Source organism: Aptenodytes forsteri, unplaced genomic scaffold (genome assembly GCF_000699145.1).
Source record: "Aptenodytes forsteri isolate BGI_AS27 unplaced genomic scaffold, ASM69914v1 Scaffold227, whole genome shotgun sequence".
NCBI lineage: Eukaryota > Metazoa > Chordata > Aves > Sphenisciformes > Spheniscidae > Aptenodytes > Aptenodytes forsteri.
In genome coordinates this window covers 4173151-4193481 of record NW_008795365.1, presented here as the reverse complement: position 1 = coordinate 4193481, position 20331 = coordinate 4173151, and the positions used below count along the sequence as shown (strand labels likewise).

General features: G+C 37.5%; 1 protein-coding gene across 3 annotated transcripts in view; it reads right to left on the bottom strand.

Annotated features, from left to right (window-relative positions):
- The window catches only part of OTUD4 (OTU deubiquitinase 4), a 32396-nt gene extending 14535 nt beyond the window's left edge, over nt 1-17861 (bottom strand). For all 3 annotated transcript variants that reach the window (XM_019472338.1, XM_009280256.2, XM_019472339.1), the window contains exons 1-11: nt 17304-17861; nt 15678-15761; nt 12652-12702; nt 10705-10751; nt 7313-7385; nt 6730-6811; nt 5780-5924; nt 3764-3821; nt 3244-3361; nt 2946-3010; nt 719-819 (exon numbers count right to left, since the gene is read on the bottom strand). In XM_019472338.1, the coding sequence (XP_019327883.1) occupies nt 719-819; nt 2946-3010; nt 3244-3361; nt 3764-3821; nt 5780-5924; nt 6730-6811; nt 7313-7385; nt 10705-10751; nt 12652-12702; nt 15678-15761; nt 17304-17468 (989 nt within the window). In that variant the 5' untranslated portion in view covers nt 17469-17861. The remainder of the gene's footprint in view (nt 1-718; nt 820-2945; nt 3011-3243; nt 3362-3763; nt 3822-5779; nt 5925-6729; nt 6812-7312; nt 7386-10704; nt 10752-12651; nt 12703-15677; nt 15762-17303) is intronic.
- Between the last annotated feature and the right edge of the window lie 2470 nt (nt 17862-20331).

Here is a 20331-nt window from a genome sequence, read left to right as displayed (position 1 = left end):
GGGGTTTTTTTGCCCCAGAAGAGTTACAGAAGTTACAGCAGAGCTCAAGATGTCTCAAACCCCTCCCCCCCAAAAGAACAACAAAAAACCCCCACCCCCCCAAACAACCAAAACCACCACCCACCACTACCAGCCCAGAAAAAAAACAACAAAACCAGCCAACGAACAACACAAAAAAAACCCGCAACCCCCACCAACAACTTTAAACCCTGAGTTTGTCCCAAGGTAGGGTAAAGATGACACTGATCTAAACAGCAGCTTGGTGCACGCTGTATGAAATCAGGCAAAGCTACTCAACCAACAGAGAAGCTAGGTGCTTTGATGGACTTTTTAATATGAAAAGCTTGTCACAAACCTAGCATCTAACTATTAAGCACAACAAGCAACACTTAATTAGGATGATGTCAATATGTTTAGGATTGAATCTTGTACAAAAAAAAAAAAATCTAATACTAATGTAGTTACTGTTTTACTGTGCAAGTAATATCCAGACTACTTAGCACTAAAGAAAAAAAGTCTGAAGTGACAATCAATGCAGAACCTGTTTTTCCTTCTTTTATTCAGTATGTTGTTTTCTTAACAATTCTGTGGTAGTAGTACTGCTTCAAGTAAAGAAGCAGATACACTTCAGGGCCTGAAATTAACTCTGAACTAAAGTAATGATGCCATTACCAAGGTTCAGTTTGGCACTCTTTTCCGAAAGAGATTAAGCACTTACTTTGCTCCAAGCTCTTCTACAAATACAACAACTGGCCCATTCTCTGAACAAACTTCTTGAATATGAGCATTATAAAATTTCCCATTATGGTCTAAGCGCACCTGTAAGGAAAAAGAGTAAGGAAAAAAAAAAAAGGTGCATTAGCTTCAAAGACGACAATGAGAGGACGTAACTCTTAAATTTATCAGCAATGTTAAAAATAGAACTTTTCCTCTGGGCAACAGACGACCTGAGAAATAAACATCATGTAATTCAGTAAATGTATCAAAAGCAAATCTTCAATCCGTATCGCTTCTTCAAAAACAAATAAAAATACTATTAAAAAACCCCAAAAACAAACAAACAAACAAACAAACAAAAAAAACAAACTTGTGCCAGGTAACACTACTTAATGAAACATGACTTTCAAAACTACATGAGAAAGTTAAAAGTAATCAGTGTATCAAGGCTTTTCAGCTTTACTGAAAACACTTTATCTTAGAATAAAACCCAAAGCTTTTACTTGTTAAAATCCATGCAAAGAAAAGAAAAATTCATTACTAGCTTCAGTGAAATTTAGTTTAATTAAGAACATAATGAACACCAATTATTTCTGAAGTTATTCTTCAGAAAGTTTTTTAAAACAACCAAAAAAAGTTGTTCAGACATGATCATAGTGTTACTTGTCTGACTGACATTCCACATTCTTAAAATTCTTCTGTTAGATACAAAATAAATTTCATAATGTTCTGCTACGACATTTGGCTTTCCAGTTGTATTAATTTGGTCAGCTCCGCTTTTCACTATTTACTTCATCTTCCCTTCCCATGTTTTCATCCCATATATTTACGTCTTGCCATGTACATATAAAATTTGACAGTGTATGTTAATTACCAGAGTTTTTTCTACTAATACCTGTACCCTTCAGTAAATACTACACAAGACAGCCTTAGGGTCTTAAATACAAATTTTAAGCCTGTACTATTAAGCAATAAATAATCAACTCCACATTAGGTTTTTTTGTTTGTGTGGGGTTTTGGGGGTTTGAGGTTTTGGGGGGTTTTTTTGGGTTGGGTGGTTTTTTTGTGGTTTTTTTTTTTAAGTTTACAGCTGTGTTTTTCCTGCAATTTATTCACTATGCTTAATTCCATTACACAAATAAAAAAAGTACATACTGAAAGAGCTCCCATGCTGCATGATAAACCTAATTGAATATTTTCACTAATATTTTAATAATTTTAATAGATGGTCAAATGTCCTAGAAAAAAACATATTTAGCCAAGTACCACTAGTTTAGTTAACACACCTAAGGAGATTAATCTAAAATTTGAGTACTATAGAATTTAACGGCAAATCTTATTTCTTCTTAAGCAGCAATACATACCACAAATTTTAATAGAATTTAAAGAGCAACTGTGTAACACACTTTGAATACTTCAAGAGGAAGAATCGCCCAAAACTTCAGGATCTGCAGTAACTAAAGCGAGCTGTATTCCATTACTTGAAAGTAATGAGATTAGAACAAAGCCAATTTATAAAGAGAAATCATTATCTCCAGAGTTGAACATAAATACATGGAACTACGATGTTGGTTTTGGTCTCTCCAAAGAAAAGCCTATATGACAGAAAACACTAAAATTTCATTCTTCATCATGAAACTGTATGCACGCAAACACTTCATCATGCAGCAGTATGATAAAAGCAAGTGCAGCCATCAGCAAAAGATGCAGTGGAGATAACGATCAGTTTTATAAAACAGACCTATCCCACACTTTTGCACATCATGGGAATAACTAGCGCGCTTACGGAGCCCACCAAGAGAAGAATGGAGCCTAGCCTGAACCAAGTAAACTGCCTTAAATGCACCTACTTCTCACACAGAGGCTAGCACTCTACACCACCAAGCAAGGACTCACCGTGGAGGCAAGCCTGCACAAACTTATTTGCATACTTAACGTTAAGGTCCACAGTCACCTTATTAAATATACTCTTGAAGTTAACCTTGTGACTTTTTAATGCAGTAAGATTGCACTGATTACATGTTCTATTACATGCCTTTTCTACATGTATGCTCTAAGTCATGAACACCGCCAACAATTAAATAATGAGCATATGCACAGTTGGAAGACACAAACGAAGAATATTTAGAAAGTAGCAATCATATATCAAAATAGTTAACACAGAGGGAAAACTGGGATCTTGAGCAAGATGTTAATGTCTCTGTAAACTATAATTCAATACTACTTACTTTACATTTATCTCCAATTGAGTATTGCATGCCAGCAGCAATAGAAAAATCTTGATTTTGCTGATCTGTAAATACATTCGCAGCAATATACTGTTAGTTTAAATACACCGAAAGAGTTACTTTCTTGATGCAGTAAAAATGCAAACCAGAAGTTCAGGCCCTAAATCTGCACACTGACCCATGTGAGGAAGACCATTGCCTAAATCCAAACTGCCATTTGCATCACTGTTCTTCAAGAGGGCTTCACTTTATGTATCAGCTTGCAAAAGTTGAAACTTTGAAGTATTCAGTTACTTACCCCATTTGGATTGGAGCCAAACATCATATTCAACATTTCTGTAAACTGATGGATTGAGTGATTTAAGAACTTTTTTAGGTAAGACCAACAAGGTAGGATTCCCATTGCTTTTAAGGTGCTGTATGAAACAAAACAAAGTGCTAAATGGTCAACTACATAAAGATGTACAGTTTTCCATTTTTCAATCACAGTGCTCAAGCTTTAAACTGAAACATAAAGCAGCTGAAAATACATAAAGCATAAAGAGCATTGAAAAAATAATTCAGTGGTGTTCTTTTAACCATACCAGAACAAAATTAAGAACTGAGCAGCATTAAAAAGGACACTATCCACTTTTTGGCACATCAAAAGCAAATGTTACTTTTCAAAGAAATAAGTAGTTTTTAAGTTATTACACGTTAGAAAGACTAGAAACTCAAGATTGAACATTAAATATTAAACATCATGAACATTAAACACTGAAAAAAATATAGCAGAGTACAAGTTATTAGGAAGAAAATAAATCTTAACATATAAATACCTTGTTGCCAGAAAGAGACTTCAATCCATTCATATCACTAACTGTTGTAGCTTTACTTCTGCAAAAGGATAGAAGCAAGCTGTGGCAATATAGTATTAATAAGGCCTGGAAATCAGGTAAGAAACATCTTGGAAGTGGATAAAAATACTGAAACTACCACTCTCTATGTATTTTTCCACAATAAGCATACCACAGAACATCTTCATCTCTTAAAATGAAAAAGCTACGTCTAAAACAAGAATGACATTTCTGTATCATATAAAGCTAAAAATAAGATTTTTGTTTCTAAGTACAAGTTTTAGGAAGTCTTACTTATGTGTACTGACTTAGCCATCACTTAAGAAAAGAAAAAGGGGGGGGGGCAGGCAAGGGAAACAAAAAATTCCTCTAAAATTTTTGCAACTACAGAAGGAAAACATAGCAAAAGCAGACATAAAAAACAACAAAACTCAAAACCAAAACCCACTCCATTAGTTAACTGGCATCAGGCACTCTAATTTACTATTTTCTACACCTGACATCGCTGGAAAATTACTTTCTACAGAGAAAATACACGTATTTTTCCCTACAGCAGTTGTAGGCAACTGTCAGCATTAACTTCTCCCAAAAACAAAATAAACTATTACATTAAATAAAAACATAACTGAAAAGTTCACATTTATAAAATTAAAAAGATCTTCTGGAAAACTAGCTAATGAAACAAGCTGAAGTCAACTTTAAAGACAAACAAAAAATTTAAGACTTCATCAACACAGCAAAGTGTTTGTAATTCGGGTTAACTAGGTCAAGAGTTACACACACTAGCTCTTGTGTCATAAGACATATGGTTTAAATCAAAAACATTGAGTTTGATAGTCTCAAGTGAGTATATGATCTTCATCTACAAAGGTGCTATGGAGGTTAGCAGTGTATTTTCTTATGAATCCCAAAGATACAAGGTAATGCTACGGCATATGAAGCCCAGGAAAGCTCCAAGAACAGAAAGGAATAGAGGTTTCCACTCTCTGACGTTTAACTACAATAATTGTTCCCTGAGGCAGAAATACTTTGTATTTTAATTGGAAATGTTCCCTAGTATTTTTTTTCCATACAAGAAAGGAAGCTAATCCCTTTCCCAGAACTTGGTTTTCTTTCTGTGGTGATTTCCATCATCTTCCTTCCTGTTGTTTTCAGCTTGAGGAAAAAATCAGCTCCCAACATCTCAAAGAATTTCTTCTGCCACATGCCACACAGAATATAGCAGAGCCCCCAGAAAGGACTTTAATGACGTTCAACAGGAAGAGGGGATATGATGCACTAATATAGCATAATCTCCATGGCTTCAATGGAATTTCACACAAGCCAGGGTTTTAAGAACAGTATTAAACAGAAGAAAAACTGCCAATTTGTAAATACAAAAATGGCACTGTCAAAGACTTACCGTGCAAAAGGAATCAACAGGTCAAAAACTCAAAGCTAGCTAGAGCATCCAGGTCCAGCAAAAGGAATATAAACCCACAAATATAATCACTTCATAAAGATCAAGGAACAAAATGGAGCAAGCTACATCTGTATTTCTCCATTAGCTACATCTCAAGCAGGCATTTGAGCCCCAAGATGTGGCAGCAACACAACTTGGATTAGATTCCTGTAGCTCTACTCAGTTGCAAGAGTGAGCCAAGTGATTCTCATGGAGTTTACCAAGCCAGACTGGCACACTGACAATTATCCCAGGGGATTCTGCTATTTTAAACAGGAAGAGGGACATGTTGCAATGGCAAGATTCCATTATGTAGAGACCCAAAGCTAGACTGCAGGAAAAACAGGGGAACCAGAACCCTGTCCTTAGGTACAGTGAAGACTACATATTTCACTCTTTCATAGTTCTAACCTTACCTCTTTGTGTTTCTCTTCTCAGTAATTTGTAAAGGTTTTCAACCCTAACTGTTAGATTCTACTACCCACCAGAAATTCAGAAAACCCATTTACCATATATTACTCACAGGCATCTTACATTAACTTCTACATTGCACGTACCTGTAGTTGTCATCTTCTGAATCTGAAGCAGACACTTCACTGCTACCATTACTTTCCTCTGTCACACCAACAGCACTAAGTTCTGCTATGATTTTCTTTACATCTGTATCAAATACTTTCTCATACAGCAACTCATACAGCAGAGCTGGGGAAGGAGAGGAGAAAGTGGAAGGGCGAAATCAGTTACAAGGTAAATGAGATTTTACACCACCATTACAGATGCATTTCAAATTACTTCAGTCAGAGCAAGCAAGCATTTTGATGTGTTAACTGAAACAGTGAAGGCATTAGAAGCAAAACCAGCTGCAGCTACTATGGCTTAACGGGTATGCATGAAACTACTAGAAATCAGGTCTCTTAACAGGCAAATTTGGCCTTAGCCTTGTAACTCTGCGCATAGGCAGAGTTTTCACAAAGAATGAGAATCCTTGTAGGGAGTGTCATAGTGACCCATCAAACCTGATTAGGACTTTTGGGCATTTCTGCAATCTAGTAAAGAAAACAATAATCCATGAAGACAGTTATTTTTTGCACGTGCAACCCCCATGACTTCTGTGACAAGTTACACATGCAAGGATAATTTTAACATAAACAATTAGTTAACATAGTCTGAAATACAAAATTAAAACTAGAATGCTGACCAAAGACAATGCAACAGATTATAAATTAGTACACCAACATTTTCTGTTTACGTTAGACCACCCAGATTAAATGAGACAGATAAGTCTTCTCCTCTTGGTATATAATCTGCTTTGTCAAGAATCAGGACACAATAAGAATTCATGTTCTCACAAAATCATTCAGTCATTGACAATTCAAATGGAAAACTAAGCTACTAAAGAATGACTATAATAAACTTTCATACAGAGCCTTTTCCTGCAACCTGATGGTGATCATTTTAAGATTTTTGGTAAAAATACATGCTTTCAACTAACCAACATAACACTTACACTGGCACAGAGCAGCCTTTTCCCAATATTCTATCGGATAAACAATATCATAGTGGTTTCCATTTGAGAAGCACAGTAATACCTATTAAAAAAAGCCACACAAATATTTTAGGGTTTGCATCTCACTTGATTTTTCACGAGAACTACCTTCTAAATTTAATTTAATGTACCAATGTGCTTTGTTATCTCTCAGGATCTCAAAGTATCAATAAAATGATCGAAATGTTTAGTAGATATCCTTTAAACCAAAAACAGTTTGACCAAAAGTCAAAAAGAATTTAAGACAGAGGTCGCTATGAGAGTTAGCACTTGTAAATTGATTTTTACAGAATTTTAGATTACTAGGAAGATATACCACACCCCAAATATGGACCATCTATTTAAAAAGAAGTGCTACATGTATTAACAGAATAGCTGCCTTAAATACATACAAAAGAAATTATTAAAATTGAATTCTCAGAAGACTTAAATTTTCAGAACATTTCATTGTATTTAATAATAAAGCTCACATGAAACTATTTGCTGTTTATAAAGTAGTCTTAATTCAGCCTTTCACAACAGCCTTTTTTTTTTTTTTTTTTACCTTATCAGAAAAGCAATTTTCAGTTACATGTGAAGGAGAAGCATTTGGTTCCTGGTATATTATGAAATCTTTCCTGAGAAAAAAGTAGCGGTTAAGAATTCATTTAAAAATTAATATCCATAAAAACTGGCATATTCAAGTAAACTTCAAGAAACATACACAACCACAGAAAACACCTACTGGAAAAGAATACTGAAGATGAGTACAGCTACCATTGGTCAAAAAAGGCTTGCTTTTATGAAAGAATATACTGGAATAGTATGTGCTGGCACAACACACACAGAGCCAATGACAAGTAAAATTAATTTCCAGACACCGCTTTCTGGAGCTGTGTCTAGAAAGACGATGGTTCCCAGTCCTGGAGAAATTCATTACACTTTGCCATTTGGAAACCCAGCAGAACAAAGAGGAGGTTGGTTTTATGAACAGAGACAGGAAACAGTGATAAGTTTCCACAAGATGAGCAATGGCTTAGGCTAAGTCTGTACTAGCAGATTGATTACATGCTTGCAAGAACCCTTTTGGGCACAGTGGCCAGCTAACAGAACAGCTTATGTCTGTGCTCAGAAACTCTCCTTGCCTCCCAAACCAAGTTCTCGTGCTCAGAAGGGTCCACACAACGTTTCTGCCCCCAAACAGTGGCCCAGCTGCCACAGCGTGCTAAGGAGCATGCCAAAAGCCCAACAGACCATCAGCGGGCATTGCCTGAGGATCAGATATCGTAAACAAGTCTCCAGCACCTCTGAAAATCATGCCCTCCACGTCTCAGCTTTTTCATGTGTAGCGAGAAGAATCTTTTCCTGCATTTTAAAATGGATAATACACTGCAAAAAAGACATTCAGAAGGCTCAGTTTCCCCTTCTCTTTGGATAAAGACTCCAGCAAGTGTGGAGTCGAACACCATGTTGTGTTCATTAGACTCAAATTGCTGGATTTAAACTGGCAAAGAAATCCCTCTGTTGTCTCTTCAACTGAGAGAACAGAAACAAACTTTTTGGGAAGCTTGGACAGAACCAGCAGATAGTGTGCTGTTGCAGTGTTGGCAGATACTCATCATCAAGGGTATCAGTCCAGCATAGTTTTTCAAACAGGTTTAGAAAATTTTTTATTGCTACAAACTAAGTTTTGGTACCTCATTACATTTAAGAGGATTAAAAATACCATAAATGGAGAGTTGAGCTACTACAGTTAAGCAAATTTAGAATTTACACTCCACACTTATAATTCTTTTTTTATCTTGTTAGATTAAAAAGCGTAAGAAGTTGAACTGGATATAAAGTGACAAATACAGGAAAATCCACAACTAATACTGACATGACATGCTATTTGGTTTTTTATTTTCTAAAAACTGAAAGACTATCAACCTTTACTACTTGTTTTTCTGCTATAATCAATCTCTGTCATAATCTTAAGTTTAATTATTTTCTCTCTCCTTTATCCATAATCCTCCTTTTGAATTCTTTGCTCAGCAACCTATCACTTCCTTCAACTTCTTCCTTGCTCACACAAGCAAAAGTTTAATTAGTCTTGCAAAATGATTAAGTATATTCACAGGTGCAGTTTTTGAATTAAAAAAAAGCCAAACCAACCACAACTTTCTACAACAACTCAGAAAGAGCAATTCTGAGAGGAAAAGAATTTTATAGCTCAGGGACGCACCCGCTTCAGGAAGGCAAGGAAAATTTACTAGATAACCAAATTATACTTGTGACAGATCTGCGGAGTGGAAATGAAAACAAACCTATTCACACTGCATTTCTATCCTATGCTTGAGAAGTCTGAAATTCTCTCACTTCTCCACTTGGCATAAACAGGCCATTCATAGTTCTGCTTTCCTTCAGTCTGTCAGCATGCAGGAAGGGAAGCAACTCTTTCCCCCAACCTCCATCACCATTCCCACTTTCCCAGAGTCTCTAAATTGCCTTTTTAATGGAAGCCAGTCTTCTCAAAACAACTATGGCAGTAACAATTGTTGTGTGTTCAACTCTGCAGTGAAATACTACATACAGTTGCAATTATGCCACAAGACTCCTCACACTTCCAAGGGAAATTAAAAAAATACTATTATCAACCAGGATTTGTCTCTGTATTCATTTATCAGCTGTGGTCCTGGATACCAATGTATCATGACTTCAAAATAAACTGCTTCTATTTCATGAGAATACATTTCTCATGGCCTGAAATACAACAAACAGAAGATTGCGACCATCCAGTTCCAATCAAGCATGCAATTTTGTTGGCTTAAATTGAGTTACATCCCTCTACACCCTGGCTCAATCTAACCATCAGACCTTCTCTCTAAGTCTCTTGAGACAAACCTTACTCTGACTTTCAGTTCAGTCCTCTCCCACCCATGCAGCACATGCAACTCCAAACTGTCCCATTAACCACATAAAATGCAAAGATAGAATTTCATGCAATTTCCCACACTTAGCACTCATCTAAGTACCCGAAAATAATTTAACTAGTTTGTTTCTTTCCTCTTATCAACTGTGTCATCAAGAGTCAAAGTACAAAGAATGTCATTAATTTACAGTAAGCATTTTGAAATACTGAATTTAACTGGTTTACAAACAGCAGAAAGAGAAGATGCTGTACATTGCTCATTCCCTTACACAGTAATTAGAAAGCAGTTATAAACATTCAGCATATTGGTTCATAATCCTTTGTGAAGAAAGCTTAATATATAGGATTATATTTAATAAAAACGCATCTGCAAAACTGTTCATCACCAAGAGGAGTGTTTGTTTAGGCACAAATAACAAAACATTTCTTAAGCATAGCTCAAGCTATGGCCCTTGACAAACTCATACTATGTCATCTGTACTCACACAGTAGAAAAAGGAAAATTTATACAGAAAAGAGAATAAGCTACAGCAGTACACCAGATAGTCTTATACCAGTATATACAACTTCATACCAGGGGAGGTGTGAGAACGGCTTTCTAGCATACAGCCTACAATACTCATATCACTAAGCTACATCAGAGCATTTGTACAGAGGTAATCAAGAAAGGGGTACAGCCCACAGCTTAGCAATAGGGTTAATATTAAAGCCTTGGTGAGAAATGGGAAGAAAAGCAATTTTAACAGAAAAATTAAAGATATGAAAATTAACAAAATACAAACTGTATGACTCTACTCACAATTAGATGTGGAGGTAGGATGCATGACATTATTGCAAACCTGTATTCACATCCCAGATAAAACATCATTTTCAAAGCTCACTTTTCTATTTTTATTTAATATCTTGACAGCTGCAGTTTTCAAAGCATATTTGTAATTTTCTGGAGAACTATGGTATAACATACAAGTCCATCTTTACCATTCCAACTGATAACTAACAAAACAACTGAACTGATCTCAATAAATCACGTTTAAAGGTTTTCTTACTTGTACATAAGAGAAAGGGCACTTATTTCTACTTGTCCAACCCATTCCTGTATTGAAAAACACAAAAGAAAATTAAGTTCAATCAAACACACAATTATTATACTTCTTCATCTGTAGATCAAAAGAAGCAAGAAATCATTGTTAAAAAAAAGAAAATATATCACCACTGAGTCTGGAGTTCAGCCGAGACACTTTGCTTGTATTTGAAGTTTTTTTTGAAATAACAATAACTATTCCAGTAAGGTTAAGGGGTACAAGCTAGAAGGATTTTTTTTCCCCGGCGTAGAAACTGATCTGTATGAAAACTAAGAGAACTAAAACCAATCACGTAAATGCAGATCTATCATTATAGAGTGTGATTTTTGAAAGGTGATACAGTGTTTTTATTTTTTTTCTTTCGTTAAACTTAAACGACCAGCAGTCTAGCTTTTCAAAAGTGATTTTTGAAAAAAGCGTCAGATTTATCAAGTGCTTTTAAAAATGCTACTCTCTACCTTCAAAACTGTCTGGTTTAGTGGGCTTTTAGCTATAGATGAACAGGAAAAAGAACCTTGAGGCTTAACTCTCATGCCTAAAACACAGGTAACTTCCATACAAATACCCTGACATGGTCTTGTGAAGTGCTCCAACACAAAGTAGACAGACCACTTCCAAACAGCCAAAATAAACTTGTGATAGTTAGTTACATTTCTCATGCAAGCAGCTGTATATCAATACCTGAAGAAAGACCAAAAAATCTGCCCTTTAAAACTGTTAAACAGTGAAATGTCAGTAACACCGTAATCCAGACTCAAATCATAGAAAAGTTGTTTCTTCCATTACCAGCCTAACCGCTGTACTGTGCTCCAGTATGATGTGACTAGATTTTTTTTTTCTTTTTTAAATTCTTACTAAACTAAAAATGACTGAAATTAAGTTTGGGGCAGGAATTTGTAGCAGTTCTATTTTTTTAAATCATTTTTTAAATTCTCATGACAATTTACAAATATAGAATAACTTACTATTAATTTCTCTGATCATGTAAAAAAAGCTCTCGTATGTTTTATTTTTCAAAAAGATTTTTTAAAACATTAGTAGACAAGTATGAAAAAGACATTTTCTATACACACAGTGCAGTGCTGTAAACCATTCACATTGGCGCAGTTCAGTGTGGAATAAGTTCTACTGGAAAACGGCATGATTTACCATTTAGCATAGCATATAACCTCAGGATCTGACTAACAAAGCTTTGCGATTAAAGATCCTGGAATAAACAAAGCAAGACAGAAGCAGAATAGGCTAACACCCACTTTTTTCCTCCTTCCACCATTCATTTTGGAAACTGAAATAAAGAACCATCTGGTTAGCCATTCTAACTAGGGATGCTGCAGGCATGGCAGTAAAATGAAAAAACATGCTTTGATTTCTAGGAGAGGAAAATTTAGTAAAATTTATGTACAAGCGCTTAAGAAAAATTAACAGATTTTGCAATGTTGTACTAGATAGTCCTTCCCCCCCCAGCTTACACAAATTGTTAACTCCCTAATAAAAATACTAAAATTAAATTGGGGGGGGGAATTTGCTTCAAATCAGTATCTTCGTAAGCACCTGTGGCTACTGTTCAGAAAATCCCTTAAATGAGTAACTGTCTTTTCATGACCTAAACTTTTGGACCTTTGTTCAAGGCTGTCTTCAAGAAGCAGCTAGCCACGCTATGTTTTTTGGCATTTGCCAAGGCTAGAAATGTTTGGATACAATTTTGAGGAATAACAGGTTTAAGTCAAGACACAAAAAAAGGTTTCCCAAATCATTTTACAATAGAGAGTACACGCATAAAAGTATACATTCACATAATCGAAAAGACCTCTTAAGCTCAGGGAAAAACATTTGTGAGAAAAAAAAAAAATCCAAGTACCCATCAACTTCAAAAAAAGTACTGCTTTCTATTATAAATCACATTTAACATACCTGTGGATTTTCCAAACATTTTAAATACTCTTCAAATGGCCCCTCTATGAACTGTATTTAAAAAAAAAGTAATAATTAGTTATTTTTATTAGCATAGCATATGGAATCCCCAGTCTATGACCCACTGTACCAATGGGAATGTACCATTGGAAATTTAAGACTATCCTTGCCTCAAAGAGCTTACAATCTAAGTATAAAGTGATGTAGAGATGAGGGAATAAATGGTGAAACATACAGGTCTGCATTCCAGAAAATAACCACATAAACAGCTTTTGGAGTCATCACAAAATCCAAAACAAAACAAAAAAAAACAAAAAGAAATCCAGCAGCCAAACGGGAAGTCCGAAAGAAAGCAAAGATGCTGTCAAGTAGATGTTTATGGGCAATTCATCCCAGGCGTGCACGGCATCACTGGAGAGAGCATGTGTGGGCTTATTCAAGTATCTTGTTAAAAGAAATAGGCAGTAATGGACAATGAGAAATGGGAGTCACATCTCTGTAGTACCCAAGTAGCGATAAGATATAGTATAGGCAAATCATAAAGCACTTTTTCCTCTTTTCTGTATCACTTCAGACAAACCGCTTTTACTTTCAGTGAAAGGATGCAAACAATTGGGCTACACCGTAAGTGCCAGGCTAAGAAAGTAATCCTTCAGCTGCGCTCCTTAACACACATGAAGGGGCCAAATTCACATTTGTCAAGGCCAGAGAAAGATGCTGCAGTAATTGAGACATGTAACTTCAAAGTGTTTCAGCCATGCTGGGCAATAGAGAGGCTGTATTTAAAAAATGCTATTTAGACACAATCTGCTTGATTTAGTTAGAATAAAGATCCACAGAGGTCCAAACAAAGTAGTAATTCCCATTATGAACTTAAGCTACAAGCTGGATGGCCTCTTTACCCATAGTCATTAAGAAACAAGGTAATAAGGAAAACTGAGCGGAATAGCGAGATTAAAAGTTCTGCTTTAGCCATTTTGAACCTGGCTGGACAGTGGTGTTCATGAGAAGAATCAAAAAGCCTGGCCAAAATTTTTAATTTAGACAGAACTAATCAGGTATGAAGTTAAAGGTGGATCAGTAAAATGTGATCATAGACAGCAGTTGGTTTGTGTGTCAAAATTAAATGACCTAAAGATAAGGCACAGAGGAAGAAAGGAAGCGCACCAGAAAGTTCTCACAGGAAACTGAAGAGTTAAAAAAAGAGAATGAATATAAGACAGCAGCAATCAAAGATAACACTTCAAGAAAGGATGAGGACAAAAATGAAGGTGGTGGTTAGAGTCACCTGAAACTTTTGTTACAGCAGTATCAATGGAACTAAAGAGACAGAAATCCAAGCTGAAATTGTTAAAATGGACAAAGAGAAGAGGAACTTCAATAAGTACCACCAGTACATGTCAATAGAGCAAAACCACTAAGAAGGCAGATGAGTAAATAGTTGAACTAAGAGATTAGGGAAAGAGGCATTTGTTGTTTGTGGGGTTTTTGTTTTGTTTTTAAGAAAGATAAAGTTAACAATGCTACATTCCAGGTGGAAAACACAAAGTATAGCGAGAGATATGGGGAGCAAAGGAGATCAGCAGAGCTGAAGTGAGGTACCTGAGGGAGTAGGAATACTACGAGATGAGAACAGATATGAAACACCTCAACCTTGTACATGAAACACCTATTCTGAAAAATGACAAGAAACTTTTTTAAAAGAGACTTTTCAGAAGAACAGCAAAGATGGATAGAGGAGAGGTCATATCACTTGGATCAAGTCTGAGGAAAAGAAAAAACAAAACAAAACCAGTGAGACTGGGAGTTTGGAAGAGACACCAAGACAGCAAAACCAGCTGGGGTTGACAAAGCAGTTACCCGGCTGAGAAGATGCCAGAACTGCGGGGGGGGAAACAACACACGTTTAGAGTCAAGAAGGGTCATGGTATTTCCAAAATCTACACGATGCAACAAGAAAACAGAAGTAGAGCAGCAGATATTGGAGTGACTGGGGTAACTCTGGAAAGAAAGGGATTAAAAAGTCAGCAGTGAAAAGGAAAAAAAAAAAAAAAAAAAAAGAGATCTAAGAGTTGATAAGTCCTCAGATGGACTGGAAACAAACAGTCCAGGCAAATGGAAATAGTCAAGTCAGAGCTGCATTCTCCTGGAGAGATTCACTATATGTTATGTCATTCATTCTTGACAACTTTCACATTACACAGTGATCAGTCACATTTGAGCACAGGGCACTACGTCAGAAATTATAGCAAATACACACACTCTTATTCCTGCTTTCCTTCTCTTCCCTATGCCAATGTGCATCTAAAACAGCCTTTTTATTTTGGGCCTGGGTAAATTTAGAACAGAAAGAGAAAGCTGAGTAATAATCCTCTAGTAACAAACGCTTACACAAACTCCTGTTTTGGCTATCCTGGAAATTATTAAATGGTATATACACTAGAACACATACAAACACAAACAGGAGCACCATTATTTATTATTGTTCTTTTAAAAGGAAGAACAAAAGGATTTTATAATGTTAACACTGAATGGGGGGGGGGGGGGGGGGGGAAGAAGCAATGCAAAATAAATTGTAGACCCTAAAACAAATTTCACTGATCTCATCAGTCAAATCCCTTATATACTGTAAAAGCAATTAAATAGCACAATAAGAACATTTTATGACCTTTATTAAAATATGCATTATACTACAATAAAATCCAGATTTTGGTAGCTCCACTACAGACTACTGAAGTTTAAGAAAGTTTGCTTTGTTTTTTAATGAGCATTAAAAACTCTTCCCACCCCACATGCCTCCAGTTCAAGCAGTATACAGGTCTTTCTCCAGGCTTATGAAACTGAGTACTACCACACATGTACCAATTAATTTAAAGAGCACTCACTTTAAAAAGCATCAAGTAGTATATAGCTATGATGAATACTGTCACAACAGCAGAATATACCTTAGAAAAGTGGAAGGAATAAAGTATTTTTTTAAAAAAGCATTTTTTTAAACGCTCACAAAAAAACCCAAAAATACTTACTGCTTCAAATTTCTCCCTATTTTTCCGAAGATAGTCTACACAAGCCATCCTAACATCAAAATGCCGAGACTGAGAGTGTAACACCTACAAAGGGAGAAACAGAAGAAAGTGACACTGGTTTTTAGGAGTTTTTATGACGGGTCACAAATAATTAATGACTGTTGTCTAAACACAGGCTTGGAAATACTCTAGCTTTATTTTTAAGAATATTTAAAATGCATATTCATTCAGTAACAACATCTTTATGCAGGTACAACTTCAATGACTTAATAAAAAATTAAGTAACTGAAGAATTCACAGATTTATTAAATTCAAACGTTCAATTTTATGAGGATTTACTGAGCGAAAGGAATAGCATTTGTTGTCATTCGTTAACCAACTCCTTTGTAAAGGACTTCAATTAACTGAAGAAGTAAATTACCTAAGGAGTGGATGAAGAAATCAACTACCAACATGCATTCGTTCAAAGAAATCCAACCAAATGTAAGAGAGTGCAGGGTTACTTTCTCTTGACTTTAAGAGGTGTAGGTCTGTTGCCCAAATACTGATTTGGAAGCCAGGAATTCAGATCCCAATATGACACCTACATTCTACCTCCTGTTCAAATCTCGTACTGGAAAAATATTACTTTCATCATAGGTTCAGAGTTATCTCTAGTGTGCCTTTGTCTGCATCCTCACTACAACATAGGGAAGTTCCAGTCAATCTAAATTGCAGCCCTTCTTGCAATCCTTACTCTTAATTTAAAACACTTCCAAATTCAGATCAGTTCCGTTTTTCTGCATAAAGAGTACAGAGATTAGGCCAAATTTGTGGATAAACACGTACTAACTTTGAATTAAAGACCTTCCCTTTACTAAAGTAAGAATGGGATGTTAAAGATTTAATTAATAGTTGAAAAAAGTGCTATATACACTGGAGCATGGGAGAAAACTTCTATATAATAATTAAAAATATCAGAATATCAATGTATATTCATTGATTATTCCCTTGCAATAAAAAACCCCACTCACTTCAGATCAATAGTGTTTGCTTTCCTGAACTTGTAAATTCAGTGGGGAAAGTATTTTAAAAAAAAAAAGTGCACTGTGTATAATTAGCACAGGAATCTGGGCTCCCACAATCAGAAGCACCAGAGCTCCCACTGCTGTTTGTTTGTATCTAAGACAAGATGACGCTGTCACTTTTTTCCTTTAACAGTAACACTGAAATGGGGGAGGGGAATTCAACAGGAAGAACTGAAAACAAATTACTCACTTTCTCTAATTTTATAGTAAACTAATTAACAAAACTAAGAACAAGGCTTTTCAGCTCTTTCCACTAAATTCCGTTTCCTAAATAGTCTCATACAAAGCAGTTATACCCAAAAGTTGAAATCTTACACTGAAAAAAGCTCTGAGGAGGCAGTGGAAGGTGAAAACAGGTAACAATTTCTTGATGACAGAAGGCGGCTGTACACACAAAACTCCTCTCACCCCGCAAGACAGAATTATTTTTTTTCCCCTGGCACACGACTGTGTAACCTTAACCTATACTCGTCTGCATTTTAACGCTAATTATCACCCCCTAATGAGATCCACTTCCCATGCTTTCATGCGAAGTAGCTTTGTCTATGTAAGCAGTTACCTGCTCGGCCACAGCCCTGAAAAGACAAGATCCATCCTTGGCAACTCTCTTTCTGTACAAGCCCTGAGATCGCAAGTAGCAGTCCATAGAAGCGTCCCCAGGGGCGTCCACGCCGCTGCCTTGATGACTCTGCTCCCCGCCGTCGGGTTTGCACGCCGCCTCCATGTTTACCGCTTCACGCTGTGGAAAATCGCTGCACCTCTCCTAGCCCCACATGGCAAGGTAAACCCACTGAGCAGCTCTAGGGCCGGGTAAAGGAAACAGCAGCAGGTGGGGGAGGAGAGCGCTGGCCCCTCAGCACTCGAGGTAGCAGCAGCAGCAAGAAAAGCAGCTGGTCTCACGTTATCAACTTGCATGTGGGAATCGCGGAGAGAAACTGCAAAGTTTTACTCCTCCGTCTGGACTTCCAGCTCCATAAAAACCGTCGCTTCTAGGCTTCTCTGGAGGGCCGGGCGGCAGCTCCTGGACGCCGCTCCGGCGGGGTCCCGATCCCACTTCTCCCTCGGGGCGGCGATTCTCGGCGGCTTCCGCAGCCCGAGCGCGCAGCCGGCCTGCCAGGCGGAAAACAAAAGAGAAAGGACATGTGCTACCGCCGCCGGGGAGAGGAGGAAAAAAACGAAGCGCAACCTGGCGTTTATTTTCACTTTCAGCCCGAGGTCTCCCCTCAGCCTCCTTTTCTCCAGGCTAAACAGTCCCAGTTCCCTCAGCCGCTCCTCATAAGACTTGTTCTCCAGACCCCTCACCAGCCTCGCTGCCCTTCTCTGGACACGCTCCAGCACCTGCTTTCTGGGTGGTCAGGGCTTGGCTGTTAGCCCTGCACCGAGTCAGGCTCATTTCATTCCGTAATAGCTTTTTAGCTTTATAACTAACAGCGGGATGTCTGAAACCTAATCCATAGATATGTGGGGTTTGTGGGTTTGGTTCGTTTTTTGTTTGTTTTTTTTTTTTTTGGGGTTCCCCCCCCCCCCAACAGATTAGATTGCAAGATTATTTTTTAAATCCATCCACCTGCAGGAAAGATGGAAATAAAACTGGGATAGTAAAAGGAGGCTTAATTAAAAAGGGATAAAAAAAAGTCATAGCCATTCAATACTTTCAATATACTACTTTTTTTGTATACCACTCTTAGTGGCAAGAGGCAGCAAACATTTTTATTACAATTGCATGACTACATTTTGCTTGGCATTGTAAACAGGCTTTTGAAGATTTTGGTGCACAAAATATGACAAGAAAGGAAGCTTTCCAAACTTGTAAGGCTTTTTTTCTTTACTGTGGCTGTGCAACCTACCTAGGAGAGAGCTACAAAGCTCTCGGTAGCACTAGCGATAAATAAAATGCTACCAGTTACTTCTTAGCTTAAATGAACAAATTTCGATGCAAGAAAGAGAGGCGAAGACAGAAGGAATGAAAACCCTGATTTTTACTTTCAGCCAACAATAACAAGACCAGGGAGGGCTGTGACTTGAGCTGAGATCTGTATATATAATAATAACTGATTGAATAAGCAGAAGTTACAAGCTAGGCTGAGTCAGGAGAAAGTGCTCTAGCAGCTCTGTACAAGCAGTATCAAACCCCCTTTTCCTAACAGAAGCCCAGGTTTGCCAGAAAGGAGTTGGTCTACTGGAAACAAAAGCAAATTCCCAGGGATCTCTGTAGACAAGGAGAACAGAAACTGAGAGAAGTGAAAGTAAAGCCCTAACGGCATCTGAACCTCCAAGACACGGAGAGCTGGTTAGGCAGCATGGGGATGTTTGAGACAAGGAATACGAGGTAAAAATACTAGCAAAGGGCTGGAGGAAAGCTCAAACTTCTCACCAGAAGATGGGAAAAGTCATCTGTCAAGACAGAACTATAAACAGTTGCTGCCACTGACTCTGCTACCACGTTCACTGAAGAAACTCAGACTAGCAGAGTCCCGCATGTGAGAGGTGCTGCTTCTGTACGTAAAAGTGATTTGACAAGATGCTTTTGAGACCTATCAAACTAGTGTCCAGTTACAAAGTTTCTTAGGAATATTCCATTTTTCCTCACCCTGTTTGTCACGGTTAGAGACAGAACTATCCTCTAACGTGTTCACAAATTTGTCTTCCCTCACATTTGAGCCTTTTGTCATTGTGATTCTAAAGGCCTGTTAGGGGAAGGGCAAATGCCTTTCATCACTTCTGTTAGACTCAAGAATGCCTGTACACACAAGGTCATCCAGTATGTGACTGAATGTAAATGTACTTCTGATAAATGAATACACTGAGAAAATGAAAGAATTAGTTATATCTTTGTCAGTATCCTAAAAGCCTACTCTTTTTGCAACCGACTCCTGAAGTCCATCAGGCAATCAATGGTGATCCACAGATACTTTTTTTTCTATGTACTGCTATACAAGAAGCAATCTATTTCTAAAAAGGTGAAGTTCTCACTAAAGAAATCTAGCCTGTACATGCATAGTTTCTAAGGCATAAAGAGAAATGCATCCACCGAAAGACATCTGAAATACCTCAACGTTAAAATAAATGCTCCATCAAGATACGAATGGCCAAATTATAACTCTTGAGTTGTTACAGATGTTCTAATTGGCACATAGCTTTATTAACACTTTCAACCAGCACGTCTACCACAAGCTCCAGCCACTCGTTCCTCCTCTGCACCAACCTCTGTTGCCCACACAAGCACTTCTGCTGCCCATACACTGAATCAGCTCAGGAAGCTGACTCAAGCTTAAAAAAAACCCCAAAAACAAAACCCACAACTTTATTTTTAAACTAAGATTAGTTTTATGATTCAGTTCAAGGCCTGCCTGTGCCAGCACCTGGGCCAGCAAAGGGGCGGGGGGTGCAGCCGCTGCGGGTGGGGGGTTGCCTTTACTCATCAAACTGCAACCTTGGAGAGAGGAGACCAGTTTTCGCCCAGCTTCACGCCCGCTCTTTCCCGCTTCAGGCAGCGCCGGTTCACCAGAAGCCTCCTCCCAGTCCGCAAGTCTGGCCTGGGCGACTCGGCACAGGCCGGGGACGGGCACCCAGGCAGGGGCGGCCCC